This window comes from Hyla sarda, chromosome 4 (assembly GCF_029499605.1).
Source record: "Hyla sarda isolate aHylSar1 chromosome 4, aHylSar1.hap1, whole genome shotgun sequence".
NCBI lineage: Eukaryota > Metazoa > Chordata > Amphibia > Anura > Hylidae > Hyla > Hyla sarda.
This window is the reverse complement of record NC_079192.1, coordinates 393,902,509-393,919,644: the sequence shown is the minus strand read 5'-3', so window position 1 is coordinate 393,919,644 and position 17,136 is coordinate 393,902,509. Positions and strand designations below refer to the sequence as shown.

General features: G+C 40.0%; 1 protein-coding gene and 1 pseudogene across 1 annotated transcript in view; both read right to left on the bottom strand.

The window, feature by feature from the left end:
• Positions 1 to 17,136, bottom strand: part of VWF (von Willebrand factor) — a 195,832-nt gene that overhangs the window by 156,802 nt on the left and 21,894 nt on the right. Inside the window, exons 6-9 of the mRNA XM_056517205.1 lie at positions 14,450 to 14,574; positions 3,443 to 3,659; positions 1,992 to 2,114; positions 419 to 530 (exon numbers count right to left, since the gene is read on the bottom strand). Of these exons, the coding sequence (XP_056373180.1) occupies positions 419 to 530; positions 1,992 to 2,114; positions 3,443 to 3,659; positions 14,450 to 14,574 (577 nt within the window). The remainder of the gene's footprint in view (positions 1 to 418; positions 531 to 1,991; positions 2,115 to 3,442; positions 3,660 to 14,449; positions 14,575 to 17,136) is intronic.
• LOC130267952 (U2 spliceosomal RNA) lies at positions 11,376 to 11,499 on the bottom strand (annotated as a pseudogene).

Sequence of the window (17,136 nt, the reverse complement as noted above, 5' to 3'; positions counted from 1 at the left end):
TGAAGCGACAGCGGGGTGTAATGATCGCAAGACCTCCATACTGGTGGTCTGTCTGAGTCGTCTGGAGCCTGATCGCTGTGTGTGTGCCCTCACATCACCACTGCTCCCAACACCTCTAAACAGCTGGGTTAGAATGGTGTAGATGGTGGTAGTAGAAGACTTTTTTCTATTTAACTGTGTCCTGAGCATAGATGGTTATAAAAAAATAAAACCAATCTCCAGATTAACCCTTTAAGTAGACCTACAGTGAGCATGTCCAAACTTGTTTGCTGGATCGCTGATAGACCGAACAGTTAGACCTTCCTTTCTGTGATCATATTTCTACACCATTTCTACCCAAAAAGTCATGAAGATTTGTAACATAAAAAAAATGCATATAAACAGTATACTAATGTGAATAAGGTAAATGATCACCTACCAAGTATTACAGTCTCTTCTGATTGTGGATCCTATAGGATATCGGTTACCAGAATGAATACAGGAGCACTCAGAGGGCGCCACACAATGGGATCCATCAAGAACTTTTCCTTCTGTATTTGAGAAAAAAATTAGATTTTTATTGGTCAGTAAATATCACATTCATCCAATCCTCCACACTCCATGATTCTTCATTCAGTCTTCTATAATCTTGTTTTCTTCAGTTTAGGTGTTAGTGCTGGCTATCTTTTCTGTGGGTAAATGGCAATTCATTCAGCTGATTTCTGATACCCATTCACACTATGTTTTTTCCAAGGGTAATTCTGCTAGAAAATTGTGGTGCTGCAGCCTCTCATTGTTTTCAATGTGATTCTGCTGCACTATTTGCACTATGAATTGCCATTTATATGTACGTCTGTGGACATCTGCTGCCCATAGAATCTCCACCTACAATACCTCATAGTGTAAATGGGCCCATACAGTTCTGTCACAGATTCCTGTTTCCACCTATTAGTTTAGATTTATTTTTTTTGTGCTTTATTTTTTATTTTTTTTTAGTTTCCAAGCGTATTGCTTCAAGTTTTTTATCCTGGTGCTTTGATTTCTTCTTTTGTTAACCTATCTGCTCTCCTTTTATAAACTTCCAATTTTGTTTATAATCAAACACTGTACTTTAAATACAGTTGACTAGGAACAACTAACATCTTCTGCCACACTCTGTGCTGGATTTCTATTTTTATAGGCATTTTAAACCCTTTCTATTATTCAAGCTGACAACTCTCTTGTAGGGGGTCATGCTTTCTTTCAAGTAGCCAAGTCCACATCTCAGTAGGGGCTGTAAACACTTTCTCTAAATACTTTAGTTTTTTTACATTTATACCAGAATTAAAGGGGTATTCCTGGCCAAATACATCTCATCCACTATATAAAGGATAGGGGATAAGATTTCTGATCACGGGGGCCCTGCAGATGGGACCCCCCACAATCTCCGTGCAGAAACGGCATTCTATGCGGAACTGCGTCTCCAGTCTCGGAAACCTCTTTGCTTCCGGGACTGGAGATGTCACGCTCTGCCTCCCTCGTGATGTCACAACCCCCCCCTCCATTCATATCTATGGGAGGGGGCATGACAGTCGTCATGCCCCCTCCCATTGACATGAATGGAGGGGGCGTGGCGTGACATCACAAGGGGCATGGTGTGACGTCATGAGGGGGGCGTGGCATGACGTTACGTTTTCAGTCCCGGAAACAAAGAGGTTTCCGAGACTGGAGACGCAGACCCTCATAGAATGCGGGTTCTGCATGGAGATTGTGGAGGGTCCCAGCTGCGGGCCCCCCGTGATCAGACATCTTATCTCCTATCCTTTGCATAGCGGATAAGATGTATTTTGGTCAAAATACTCCTTTAATTTTAGAAATGCTAATTACAATGTGATTACATCTTTCGTTTTTTAATGTAAAAAATCTGGTTAATCTTCTTAAATGTGGTAAATCAATAAATCTTCAATGGGTTGTATATGCCAGGCAGTTCAGAAACAAAAGTAGAGGTGATCGAAGATGATAATGATACTTACCGGGACAACTACATCCATCCGTGCACTGTTCTTGGCACACTTCATTAATATTAAGGCTCTGGCAGGACTTAACACACGGAGACACACACTCCCTGTAAACCATTCCATGTGGACACTGGGGTTCTGCGCAAGGACAAGAGAATATATAGTTACAACATCAATAAGGACACATTTCATTTGATAAACGGTATGTCCTTCCATAGTGACAGTTTTGTGTTTGCAGCACTTATGCTCACCTACGTGTTTCCCTGGTAACAGACTACAAACAAGCCTAGTGTAGTCTGACTCTGGAGTGATACTGCCTTTCATCTGTCCACCACTTCTTATCCAACATAAAGCCAGGGACAGCAGGAAAGGAGCATGACTGCAGAATCAGACTACACAGGGTTTATTTGTAGTCTGTAACCATGGAAACACATAGGCCCCCATAAGAGCTGTAGACACATCATATCTCATATGCTTTAGAACAATACAAATGGTTAAAGCGTACCTGTCATTAGTGTTGGGCGCGAATATTTGCATTTCAAATTTTTATCACGAATATCGCAAATTCGCGATTATATTTGCCATATATTCGAAATTGCGAATATTCGTTTTTATTCCACATATGCGCATACGTGAATATTCGCAAATGTGAATATTCGCATATTCGCATATGTGAACATTTGCATATTCCTTCTTTTCACTTGTGGGCCAATTAAAATGATGCAAATTCACTTGTCAGAGGTTATTAACAACATTCCTAGCAATCAATAGTAAAGTTGCCCACCCCCTCACTGTTTTCCTCCTCGAATACACGAACATGCGAATATTCACATATGCGAATATAACGAATACGGGAAATCGCGAATATAGGACGAATATTAATCAATATATTCGTGAAATATCGCAAATTCGAATATGGACAATGCCGCTCATCACTACCTGTCATACCCCCCTCCCCCCCCCAAAAAAAAAAAAAATATTATTTGTTTTTCAGTACCGCATTCTGATCATGTACATCATTTTTATGTGTCTACGACCTATATTTCTCCCAGAATTACCTTTATTTACTTGCCATCATTGCTCAGAGACATGGGGTGTGTCCCTCTCTTCTCCTCACTGTGATGACTCCTCCCCCTCCCTCACTCTGCTCTGACTCACAGAAGGCCCTGGACCTGCCTGCAGCCCTGTCAATCACTCATGGTGTCCATGACATGTTGATGACCACTGGATACTGCAGGACTAATTGGGGACCCCTAGTGGCCACTTTTTTGACTGGCTTTTTCAGTATGAAATACAGAAAATTTTCTGATGAAAGCAATTGCAAAACATATTGTTTTTGCATGTTTTATAACATATCAAAAATGTATTGTATCTGACAGTGCCCATTTAACAAACCCTTCAATATTCTACAAGTAGATAGTGACACCAAGAGGAGGATGAATGTATTACACTCTGATTTAACTTACTGCAGGCAGTTTCCATTGGCCAGCTGTTCACAATAACCCCATGCTGGGCGCACGTTCTTGCATATTCCAGGAAGGTGTAACACGGACAGTGCACGTCCTCTGCACACTCACACATGTCGTTCTCACAGATGGCAATGAAGGGGTCAGGGTTGACGGCATGATGACACTTCATGAACAATGGGGATGTTTTCAGATATTGACATCTCTGTATGAAGTCCTGTAAAAAGGGATGATAACTGTTAGTATAGACCAGTGTTTCCCAACCAGGGTGCCTCCAGCTGTTGCAAAACTACAAATCCCAGCATGCCCGGACAGCCAAAGGCTGGGAGTTGTAGTTTTGCAACAGCTGGAGGCACCCTGGTTGGGAAACACTGGTATAGACCAATCACCTCCATATTGTGGCTCTCCAGCTGTTGCAAAACTACAACTCCCAGTTTTTTCCCGGACAGCCATTGGCTGTAGTTGGATGACAAATTATACTGTATGGTCTGCTTAAAGGGGTACTCCCCTGGAAAACATTTCTTTTAATCAACTGGTGCCAGAAAGTTAAACAGATTTATAAATTACTTCTATTTAAAAATCTTAATCCTTCCAGTACTTATCAGTTTCTGTATGCTACAGAGGAAGTTCTTTTCTTTTTGAATTTCCTTTCTGTCTGACCACAGTGCTCTCTGCTGATACCTCTGTCCATTTTAGGACATGTCCAGAGTAGGAGCAAATCCCCATAGCAAACTTATCATGCTCTGGACAGTTCCTAAAATGGACAGAGATGTCAGCAGAGAGCAGTGTGGTCATGATGTCAGCAGAGAGTACTGTGTTCCAAAAAGATAATAATTTCCTCTGTAGTATTCAGCGGCTAATAAGTACTGGAAGGATTAAGGTTTTTTAATAGAAGTGATTTACAAATCTAAATGATAAAAAAATATTGAGGCTCAGGGTCAGTAGATAATGTACATACTTGTTTTATTAGATAATAAATATCAACCTGATATACCTGGGATCACAGGGCCCTTGTGAATCCACAGGTTCAGAGTGATTTAATGGTAAAATAGGGTTAAAAGGTAATAATTAAATGATAAAAAATAAATATAAAATATAGATATAACAATGTATATAGCAAGACCACTGTAATAAATAATGCACAGCTTAATGGTACTATATAGTTCAATTGTAGCTGATCATCTCTGTCACGCTGTCAAATAACCGATCATTAGAGTGTTCTGTCAAGTCTCATAGGGGGGTCGCTGGACGCATTTCAGGACCCACTTAGGTCCTTTCTTCAGCAGCTTATCATATATGCTGAAGAAAGGACCTAAGTGGGTCCTGAAACGCGTTCAGCGACCCTTTCTATGAGACTTGACAGAACACCTGTATTCTAACCATCATTTGCAGTCAATAGAAACAGATTTTCACAACTTTACAAAGAACTGTCAATCACCGGCGAGCGCGCAATCCAAAATTACGAGCGCGCGCTACAACCACGAGGACGCCACTGTGACTACTCGTCTGTGGAAGCGCTGCAGCCTCTGAGAACTTTGCCCATCATCCTCAAGCACCATAGGAGTCGGCCGAGACTCCAGCGGTGCGCTCTATTATAACCTACTATACTTCATTGAAAAGTGAAAGTGTTCAGAGACTGCCCTGATCGCTACTTTCTAATCATCTGGCATATGGATACATGATTACCATAACTGCTACATTGTGAAACATTGTCACACTGCAAGAAACAGCAACTCTATGTGCATATAGCTATATAGACAATTCTTCTGACTGCCACAGCTCTCTAATGATCGGTTATTTGACAGCGTGACAGAGATGAGCTGCTACAATTGAACTATATAGTACCATTAAGCTGTGCATTATTTATTACAGTGGTCTTGCTATATACATTGTTATATATATATATATATATATATATATATATATATATATATATATATATTTATATATTTTATATTAATTTTTTTATCATTTAATTATTACCTTTTAACCCTATTTTACCATTAAATCACCCTGAACCTGTGGATTCACAAGGGCCCTGTGATCCCAGGTATATCAGGTTGATATTTATTATCTAATAAAACAAGTATGTACATTATCTACTGACCCTGAGCCTCAATATTTTTTATCATTTAGTAACCTTTTGTAGACACTAGTGTTGCTCGCGAATATTCGCAATTCGAATATTATTCGCTAATATCGCATATTCGCGAATTCGCGAATTTCGCGAATATAGCGCTATATATTCGTAATTGCGAATATTCGTTTTTTTTTTTTTTTTTTTTTTTTCTTTCTTTTTTTTTTCACAGTACACATCACAGTGATCATTCCTCTCTGCTTCCAGCTTGTGTGGTGTAAAGAAGGCTCTAATACTACTGTGTGAGACTGGCGTGCGAAGAATTCGCATATGTTAATGTTCGCATATGCGAATTTATGCATGTGCTAATTTTGAATATGTCAATATTCACATATGTTAATTTTCGCATACGCGAATATTCGCAAACCGAAAATAAAACGAGAATATTACCAATATGCGAATATTCGCGAATATATGACGAATATTCGTCCATATATTCGCGAATATTCGCGAATTCGAATATGGCCTATGCCGCTCAACACTAGTAGACACCATGGGTACAGGTGCCAGATTGAGTAGCTCGGATCACCTTTACCTTCCCACAGGAGCCTCTCCATTTCCTATAATAATTTACAAATCTGTTTAACTTTCTGTTAGTGTTGAGCGGCATAGGCTATATTCGAATTCGCAAATATTCGCGAATATATGGGCGAATATCCGTTATATATTCGCTAGATCCGAAATATTCGCGTTTTATTTTCGCATATGGGAAAAATTCTTATATACGAAAACTAGCATGTGTACAAATGCGCATATGCGAACATTTGCATATTAAAAATGAGCATACATAACAATTCGCATATGTGAACATTGCGCGCTTGCTAATTTTATATATGCGAATATTTGCCATATATAAAACAATCGCATATGCGAAAATTGCCACGCATAAAAATTTGAATACAAAAAAATCTGTGCTCGCGAAAAATGTTTACATGCGCTTAACATACGTCACTTTTCGCATATGCGAAACTTTGCTTGCCAGTCTCACACAGTATTAGAGCCTTCATTACTAGTGTTGTTCGAAATGCGAATTTTATTCGCAAATTCGCGAATATTCGCAAATACAGCACTATATATTCGTAATTATGATTTTTTTTTTTTTTTTTATCCACTGCCTCCACACTGCCTCCAGAAAGTTAATATTCAAATTTTATTCGCGCATATCGTATATTCGCGTATTCGCGAATATAGCACTATATTCGTATATACGAACATTTTCCTTTGTTAATTTTCAAATATGCGAATGTCTGGTAAATTTTTTGTATACGCGAAAATTAATCGCATGCGGTATTTTCGCACAATTTTATATATGCAAATATTCGCATATACGAAAAAAAAAGTTTTCCACTGGAGTACATTTGGTCATCTAAAATAATAAACAAAATAATCAATATTTTTTATAAATAAATATAAAATTCTGAAAATGTATTTCGTGCTAGAAGACTTTAGAACTTGTGAAATACATCAATATTATTTTTAACAGAGTTGATTCCAATACCAAAAACATCCCTTCTGAGTCATCCTTTCCAAATTTTTCTGGCCAAGGTTTACCTTAGTGGATGAAGTTGAAGAAAACAAAATTAACTAAAAGAAGACTGGAATTCTACAAGGGTGTTACACCAAATGTTCTGGAGTTTCTCCATTTTGGACAAACCCTACTTGTTTGGAGGATGTCAGATCTCTAAGGGTCCCCCCATTGGAACCCCGTGTGATCAGCTGTAATATGGGAGGAAACCTGGCAGGAAGTGTTCAGTCTAGCGCCACCACATGTGAGATTAAAGGGGTTATCCAGGAAAAAACTTTCTTTTTTTTTTTATCAACTGCGACGTTTCGTGGTATACGCTTCTTCCGGCTCACTCGTGAGTGAGCCGGAAGAAGCGTATACCGTGAAACGTCGCTCTATTGTAACGCACCAGCTGTATGCACCCAGCCTTGTTAATAAAGACACCGTGGATAAGTGAGTTGCCGTCCGCTTTTGTTTCTTCTATCTGCATTGGGACAGCTTTCTACTGCCTTTTAGTGTTGAGCGGCATAGGCCATATTCGAATTCGCGAATATTCGCGAATATATGGACGAATATTCTTCATATTCGTGAATATTTGCATATTCGTAATATTCTCGTTTTATTTTCGCATATGCGAATTTTCACGTATACGAAAATTAACATATACGAAAATTTGCATATACAAAAATTAGCATAAGTTAAAATTCGCACATGCGAAGATTAACATATGCAAATTTTCTTATATGCGAATATTCGCACGCCAGTCTCACACAGTAGTATTAGAGCCTTCTTACACCACATAAGCTGGAAGCAGAGAGGGATGATCACTGTGATGTGTACTGTAAAAAAAAAAAAAACGAATATTCGTATTTACGAATATATAGCGCTATATTCGAGAATATTCACGAATTCGCAAATAAAATTCGAATTGCGAATATTCGCGAGCAACACTACTGCCTTTGGGACTGAGCACCGCTTACGGATTCTAGGCTCCGGGCAGTAACGCACCCATAGGGGGAGTGGCAAAATTAGGTTGGACTTAAGAGAGGTAGTGCCAGCTCTTACACCTTCTCTGTGACTTTATATTTAGATTTGTAAATTAATTCTATTAAAAAATCTTAATCCTTTCAGTACTTATGAGCTGCTGAAGTTGAGTTGTTCTTTTCTGTCTAAATGCTCTCTGATGACACCTGTCTCGGGAACTGTCCAGAGTAGAAGCAAATCCCCATAGCAAACCTCTTCTACTTTGTGCAGTTCCCGAGACAAGCAGAGATGTCAGCAGAGAGCACTGTTGTCAGACAGAAAACAACAACTCAACTTCAGCAGCTGATAATTATTGAAAGGATTAAGTTTTTTAAATAGAAGTCATTTACAAATCTGTTTAACTTTCTGGAGCCTGTTGATATAAATAAAATAAAATAAAAAGTTTTTTCCTGGAATACCCCTTTAAGTATTACACAGTGATCATTTAAATCAGTGGGTTGTCTATATAATGCAGGACAGGACTGGTCCTCCAGAGCGTTTCGATGAGATAATGGACTTTATATGAGGACATCATCGGCATACCCTATCTGCTCCAATCCCAAAATAGATTCATAAAACTATGCGAGAACTATGTCTTCTGAGTGGGTCAAAAAAGAGAAACAAAAGCAATAAATAAGAAGAAAATCAACTGTTCTTATTGTTCGTGCTTCGCTGGCATCTGTGGACCCGCAGAGAGGCAAAGTGTTAGGGGGTGGAGGGGGGAGAAGGAATCTGCATTCCTGGAAGTGATACTTATAAACAAAGGATTCTATTTACAGAAACTGAATTGAGATATTTTATTCTAAGTTTTGCGAAATGGACACGATTCCGGCTGTTCTGAATTCATCCGGTAAGTTCATATCAGAGAATGAAATATTTTACAAGATAAAATGTGACACTTGTCCACAACGACAAAAAGGAGAAAACCCCAAAAAACATCAAAAAATTTAAATGGTGCTTGACTTATCTTTAAAGGGGTACTCTTTCTTTTTTCACATTTCACATTAACTGATGCCAGAAAGTTATACAAATTACTTCTATATAAAAATCTTAATCCTTCCAGCACTTATCAGCTACTGTATACTACAGAGGAAGTTTTGTAGTTCTTTCCAGTCTGACCAAAAGTGCTCTCTGCTGCCACCTCTGTCTGTGTCAGGAACTGTCCAGAGCAGGAGAGGTTTGCTATGAGGATTTGCTCCTACTCAGGACAGTAGTTTCTAATAGTGAAAAGGATGGCAGCAGAGAGCACTATGGTCAGACTGGAAAGAACTACACAACTTAGCATACAGCAGCTGATAAGTACTGGAAGGATTACGAATTTTATATAGAAGTCATTTTCAAATCTGTATAATTTTCTGGCACCAGTTGATTTGAAATTTTTTTCCCCCTCCGGAGTACTCCTTTAAAGTTTTCCCAACAATATCCCAAAAGAGACCTCAGGCCCATAGTTGTGGTTAAGGACTAATTGTCACTGCTCCAGAGTAAAAGAAAAAGTTGGACTTTGCAGCATGCCAAAAAGCGCAACCAAAAAAATGTGTCAATATATTTGTGTTTATTATTGTTATAAATATATATCAGGGGGTTCCATAAAGAAAAGAGGATAAGGTGTACAAGTAAAACAAAATAGGGACACCAGTAAAACAAAAACCGGGACACCAGTTGAGGCAGGACACCGCTGCGGCCAGTGATTGACTGAGTGGCCCGTCATTGCCAAGATTAGTACGTCTCAGAAGTTGGGGGCTAGAGCACTTAGCGGTAAGAGCTTGGCCCTGGTTTGACGATCGCGAGGATATAATCAGACACTTATTCCCTATCCTGTGTCATATCTGTAGTACCCCTTAAGGCGTACTCCACCCCTAGACATCTTATTCTCTATCCAAAGGACCCCAGCGACCTCCCGGCTGTGCCCGGTATTCATTAAGAGCGTTGGGTGCAGCGTCAGAACGCCGGAGGCTCGTGACATCACGGCCATGCTCCCTCAATGCAATTCTATGGGAGAGGGCATGATGGCCGTCACTCCCCTTCCCATAGACTTGCATTGAGGGGGCATGGCCGTGACATCACGAGCGGGGCGTGACCGTGATGTCACGAACCTCCGTCTGCATCGCCAGTCATCCGACACAAAGCGAAGTTCGCTCTGTGCACCTGGGGTGCCGAAGCCGAGATCACAGAGGTCACCAGTAATGTTGAGCGCGAATATTGAAAATATCGGCACTTCGCAATTTTGCTAACATTTAAAATATAGTGATATATATTCGTAATGACGAATATTCGTGTTTTTTTATTTGCAAATATTTATGCGAATATCAGCTGGACACTGATCCCTCCCTTCTTTTAGGTGAAAAATATTATTGCGCATCCGCACTATGCGAATTTCATTACGAATTTTCGCATGAAAAAAAAAGAGAACAAACATAGCAAATATGCGATTGTCATGAACATAGGACGAATATTCGTCCATATATTCGCGAAATATCACAAATTCGAATATGGCCCCTGCTGCTCGTCACTAGTCCCCAGCGTTGGGACCCCTGCAATCAGACATCTTATCCCCTATCCTTTTTAAGAGCCGAGGAAAGTGCTCTCTATCACCCAAAGTGCAAGAAAAGGTGCAAACGTGTCACAATAAAAAAAAAAAAAAAACGTGCACAAAGGATGCGGTCTATCGCTAAGCCCTTCTCCAACAGGAAAGAGGCCCCCCAACAAACCTACCCTTCACCTCCGGGCCAAAATGCTCCTGCAAGGATCCAGGTTCGATGTCCCTTTTCGCCAAAGCTACTAAGGGGCCACAAATGCCCCTGGCTTCAACCAAGGTATCAGCAAAGAAGCCGTATACTGATGGCATCTCGATCGAAGCCAAGAAGCCTTGGGGTTGCAGGGAGGTGAGGAACCAAATGGCCACACACACCTCCCCTAGACCGCCAGGAGGGACACCCAGAAGGGCTACCGCATCCTGACAATCCTGTGTACAAAGTAACAAACACGTAAAAGTGGCACAGTGACATACAAAAAAAATAAATAAATAAAAAGTGAATGAGTGCAGATATACTGCCCGGTCATCCGGCCAGATCTATAAAAATTTCCCTGATCCTAGCCAGAAGGCCGGGATACCAAGGGTGAGTGCCAAAGGTGAAGAGTTACTGGTGCAGTGCGTAGACTCAGTGAGCTATAATACCCAGTGAGTTTCGGCACCTCAGGGTCACCTTTACCCGAGGCATAAAAGTACCTCAGCTCTAGACCCTCCCAGCCTCATGGCGAGACCCGGATGAAACAGGTCCCATCAGGGCAGCCCCGGTATACCTGCTCCTTCATGTAGCCATCCATTCCTACCAGTGGACTACCTGATAAGAAAAGATACTACACTTCATCTTAGCCAAAAGGCCTAGAAGCAAAATTCAAGTATGGCCCCTGCTGCTCATCACTAGTCCCCAGCGGCGGGATCCCCGCAATCAGACATTAGTGTTGCTCACGAATATTCGCAATTCGAATATTATTCGTGAATATCGCATATTTGCGAATTTGCGAATTCGTAATTACGAATATCCGTTAATTTTTTTTTCACAGTACACATCACAGTGATCACCACTCTCTGCTTCCAGCTTGTGTGGTGTAAAGAAGGCTGTAATACTACTGTTTGAGACTGGCGTGCAAACATTCGCATATGCGAAAATTCGCATATGCTAATTTTGTATATGCTAATATTCACATATGTTAATTTTCGCATAACGAATATGCGAATATTCGCGAATATTCGCAATCGAATATGGCCTATGCCGCTCAACACTATCAGACATCTTATCCCCTATCCTTTGGATAGGGGATAAGATGCCTAGGGATGGAGTACCACTTTAAGGAGGTTGACATATCCGATGAGTTAAGCTGGCCATAAACTTTAGATTATTGTTGACCAAAGATTGGTTAACGTATACACTTGGACACTCCGCTTATCTCCTTGAGAACAAAAGGATCATGCATGTTGAATCCAACAGCCCCAACCTTTCTTTTTCTAGACCATATTCGAATTCGCGAATATTCGCGAATTCGAAGGACGAATATCCGTCATATATTCGCTAGATTCGCATATTCGAAATATTCTTTATTTTCGCATATGCGAAACAAATTCACGTATGCGGAAAAATTCCCATACATATAAAAATGAGCATACATAAAATACGCATATGTGAAAATTTCGCACTCGTTAATTTTTACCTATGCGAAAAATTACATACACAAAGATTCTCATAAGCGAAAATTAGCACGGATATAATTTAGCATACACGAAAAGTCGCATACGCGAACATTTCATATGAGCTTCATTTTCGTGTATGTGAAAATTAACATATATATATAAATTCGCATATGTGAAAATTAAATTTGCTCGCCAGTCTCACAAAGTGTTGAGCGGCATAGGCCATATTCGAATTCGCGAATATATGGACGAATATGCGTTATATATTCGCTATATTCGTATATTCGCAATATTTGGTTTTATTTTCGTATTTGTGAAACATTCACGTATGCGAAAATTATCATATGTACAAAATGCGCATTTGAGAAAATTTGCATATATAAAGATGAACATACATAAAATTCGCATATGAGAAAAATGTTTATACGAAAAAAAATACATACATAGAAAATTCTCATATGCGAAAATATGCATGGATATAAATTAGCATACATGAAAAGTCACATATGCGAAAAATTCGCACATGCAAATTTTTTTGCCTATGCGAATATTGCCATATACGAAACAATCGCATATGCGAAAAATTGGCATCTATGAAGATTTGCCATTAAAATTCACATATGCGAAAATGTCGTATGCGCTTAATTTTCGTGTATGCGAAAATTTACATATATATATATATATATATATATATATATATATATATTCGCATATGTGAAAATTTAATTTGCTTGCCAGTCACACACAGTAGTATTAGAGCCTTCATTACACCACACAAGCTGGAAGCAGAGAGGGATGATCACTGTGATGTGTACTGTGATAAAAAAAAAAAAATAATAATAATTCGTAATTACGAATATATAGTGCGATATTCGCGAATAAAATTTGCATTGTGAATATTCGCGAGCAACACTACCCAGAACCAATATATCTGGCCTTTTCTGCTGAAATTATTTGGTTCGACCTGCATTAATCAATTATATATGACCACCTCAAAGCGATCATTCCACCATTAACGCTATTGTATGATAGGTGTATGAACTCAAGATCGTAAAGGCGTCCCAAAAATTGAACTCCCCAGAACCTTAGAACAGGGTCCCCCATGGCAAAGGAGCGACGATGGATTTTGAGAAGAGAGTCCCACGTTCCATTGGAAGGGAGCGGTGGTTACGCGTGCGCACTGTCGCTCCATTCATTGTCTACTCAAGATAGCCCTGTTTCTCCGTTCATTGTCAACGATGGGCTATCTCGAGTAGACAATGAATGGAGCGACAGTGCGCACGCGTAACCACCGCTCCCTTCCAATGGAACTTGGGATTTTCTTCTCGAAATCCAACTGTGAATAGAGGATAAAGGTTAATGGTGAGACAAACTCTTGGTAGGACTAGTTGAGCTTCCTCAACTTGTTAATTTACAGGAGGAAGAACAGAGGAACTGCATCATGTCTGCCTGCTTCGGAGGAGCGCTTCATGCCTCTATCAGGCTTTGTCGTCAAATTAAGTATGCCAGTACGGGGACGGACCTGGATGCTGCTGTGTGGTGACAATGGGGGAGATTTATCAAAACCTGTCCAGAGGAAAAGTTGCCCAGTTGACAATAGCAACCAATAGGATCTCTTCTTTCATTTTTGAAAAGTCCTCTGAAAAATGAAAGAAGCGATCTGATTGGTTGCTATGGCCAACTCAGCAACTTTTCCTCTGGACAGGTTTTGATAAATCTCCTCCAATGAGCAGTAACTTTCTTGCAGAAGGGACATTGGCACCCAGTAGCATGGCGCTCTAAGCCGGCATCTATCTTGCCTATAGGTGGTGCTGGCCCTGTGGGCACAGAGGGGTAACTTGAAGCTACTGGTCCCCAGTGCAAAATCTGTAAGAAGCACCCCCAACTCATAAGGGGCAAAGGGATTGTTTGGGCCTTCTCAGGATCCAGGTGTACCCCCCCCCCCCCCCCCCATGTCTTAGGTCTCCTAACTGTGGACCTCCAGCTGGTGCAAAACTACAACTTCCAGCATGCCCGGACAGCCAACGGCTGTCCGGGCATGCTGGGAGTTGTAGTTTTGCAACATCTAGAGGTCCATGGCTTGGAGACCACTACCTTATACATATGCCTCTGCGTGGGCAGTGTAACCTTAATACAGAATAATAACCCACATACCTTCTCGGCTGCTTCAGATGAAATATTGCAGGTGTTGCTGGGAGGAAAAATTCTTTTACATCTCTTATCACCACCATGCAGCGCCCAGGAATTGGCAAATTCATAACTCTGGTCAGCCAAAATACCTGAATTAAAAAAAATTATAGATAAACGTCAAAACATGAAACAGTCTTCACGCGGTGTAGCAGAGCCGACTTTTTCATTAAACAGTTCCACGAGTGGTCATTATGCACATGGGACTGCAGTGGTTACTGGCAGTCCCATGGAAAATGCAGGTAGAAAGTAAATTGAGTGGTAAAATAGAAGCTCTGATGCATTTATATGATGTAATGACAATGAGCTACCACTTCCAACAGGGTATGTACCACTATGTAAACAGGACACAGGTAGTAGGTATAAATGTTTACATCATATCTGCCTTAAAGGGCATTTCCATTAAAATCTGTGAAATAGTTTAAAAAAAAAATTAAAAATTGTGAATTGTGCATTAGAATAACACTCATTTTTGGCAATTATACCATATTTATTTATAGAGATATTGGCCTTTTTCTGTTATGTAGAGGCAGCCATATTTGAAATATTGTAAGGAATAGTGTTGAGCGGCATAGGCCATATTCGAATTCGCGAATATTCGCGAATATATGGACGAATATTCGTCATATTCGCAAATATTCGCATATCCGTAATATTCTCGTTGTATTTTCGCATATGCGAATATTCACATGTGCTAAAATTAACATATGCGAAAATTCACATATACAAAATTAGTATAAGCGAAAATTCGCACATGCGGTTCGCATATGCGAACATTCGCGCACCAGTCTCACACAGTAGTATTAGAGCCTTCTTACACCACATAAGCTGGAAGCAGAGAGGGATGATCACTGTGATGTGTACTGTAAAAAAATAAATAAAAATATTCGTAATTACGAATATATAGCGCTATATTCGCGAATATTCGCGAATAAAATTCGAATTGCGAATATTCGCGAGCAACACTAGTAAGGAACAAACAGTAACCAATTGGTTTTCAATTTTAAATTAGTTTCTCATTTGGTCAATAGATTGTATTATTATTGAATAGCTTAGGGCGCCCTGATCAAACACCATTTTACAGTTTCTTGATATGCCCTTCCGTTCCTGAGATATGAAGGTTTAGAGTTTGTTTCACAATTCAGGGAGTCAGATGGGTATGGACTTAAATGGGAACTGTCAGATACAAAAACTTTTGATATGTGGTAAAGCATGTATAACCAATAGGTTTTGCAACTGCTTTCATTGGAAATTTTTCAGTATTTCATACTGAAAAGACAGTCAAACAACTGCCCCCCCTGCCTGCTTGGACACATACTAGTCCTGCTGTGTCCATGCGTCATCATCTATGTCATGGACACACTTCCTTGATTGACAGCTGTGAGTGCAGGGCTCAGAGCTGGAGGAAAAATCCTCCCACTGTCAGCTTGTGTCCGGCTACTGTCAGTGAGGACAAGCTGGGAGTTGTAGTTTTGGTAATGCTAGGGGAGATGTGAGCAGACAGCATACTGAGGGAGGGGGCGGAGACCTGCACAGTGAGGCCACGCCTCCTCCCTTTGAGAGGAATTCAGACTAGTGAGCTAAATTAAAAGTGTAATAAAAAAATAAATAAAGGTGCTAGACACATAAAAATTAGATGTACATGGTCGGGATTAGGTACTGAGCGATATATATATATAAAAAAAATTGTTGGATCTGACGGGTACGCTTTAATGTAATGAGTCGATCTGGTTCCAGCAGAAGGGTTAAAGGGGTATTCCAGGAAAAAACTTTTTTACTATACTATACAGCAAAAGGAGAATACAGCAGCACACTGCTAGCACAATGATACAGATAAAACATGAACTGCTATACAGCTATCGTGCAAAAAATGAAAAAGTGAGGTACTTAGCTCACAATTTGGCGGCCAAATAGTTTGGACCATCCCACCACAGTAAGGTGACCTCATTGGGACGGACCCTAAACTGTGAATGTGCCTCTGTGTAATGGGTTTAACAGGCATTGCAAGGTCTGAGACGTCCACCAAAGGATAGGGGATACGATGTCTTAGCGCCGGAGTACCCCTTTAATTCTCTTGGATGCACAATCTACCACATGACAGTGCACACTTTGCTGATCTGTCCGCATGCTGGTTTGAAAACAGCAACATAGAATTTACAAATAACCAAGACACTTTTGGGCCCATGTCTTTATTCCATTGAAATCAATGAGATTTTAAAAATCTGTGCCAAAATCTGTTTGATTTCCCTGTGAACATAAATCTGCACCGAACTGTGATAAAAATTGTGCGGAGCTCAAACTTAGTGTTGCTCGCGAATATTCACAATTCGAATTTTATTCGCGAATATCGCATATTCGCGAATTCGCAAATATTCGCGAATATAGCGCTATATATTCGTAATTACGAATATTATTATTTTTATTTTTAATTTTTTTTTTCACAGTACACATCACAGTGATCATCCCTCTCTGCTTCCAGCTTATGTGGTGTAAGAAGGCTCTAATACTACTGTGTGAGACTGGTGTGCGAATGTTCGCATATGTGGAAATTTGCATATGCATATTTTCGCATATGCGAATTTTAGAATATGTTAATTTTTCGCGCGCGCGAATATTCGCATATGCGAAAATAAAACGATAACATTACGAATATG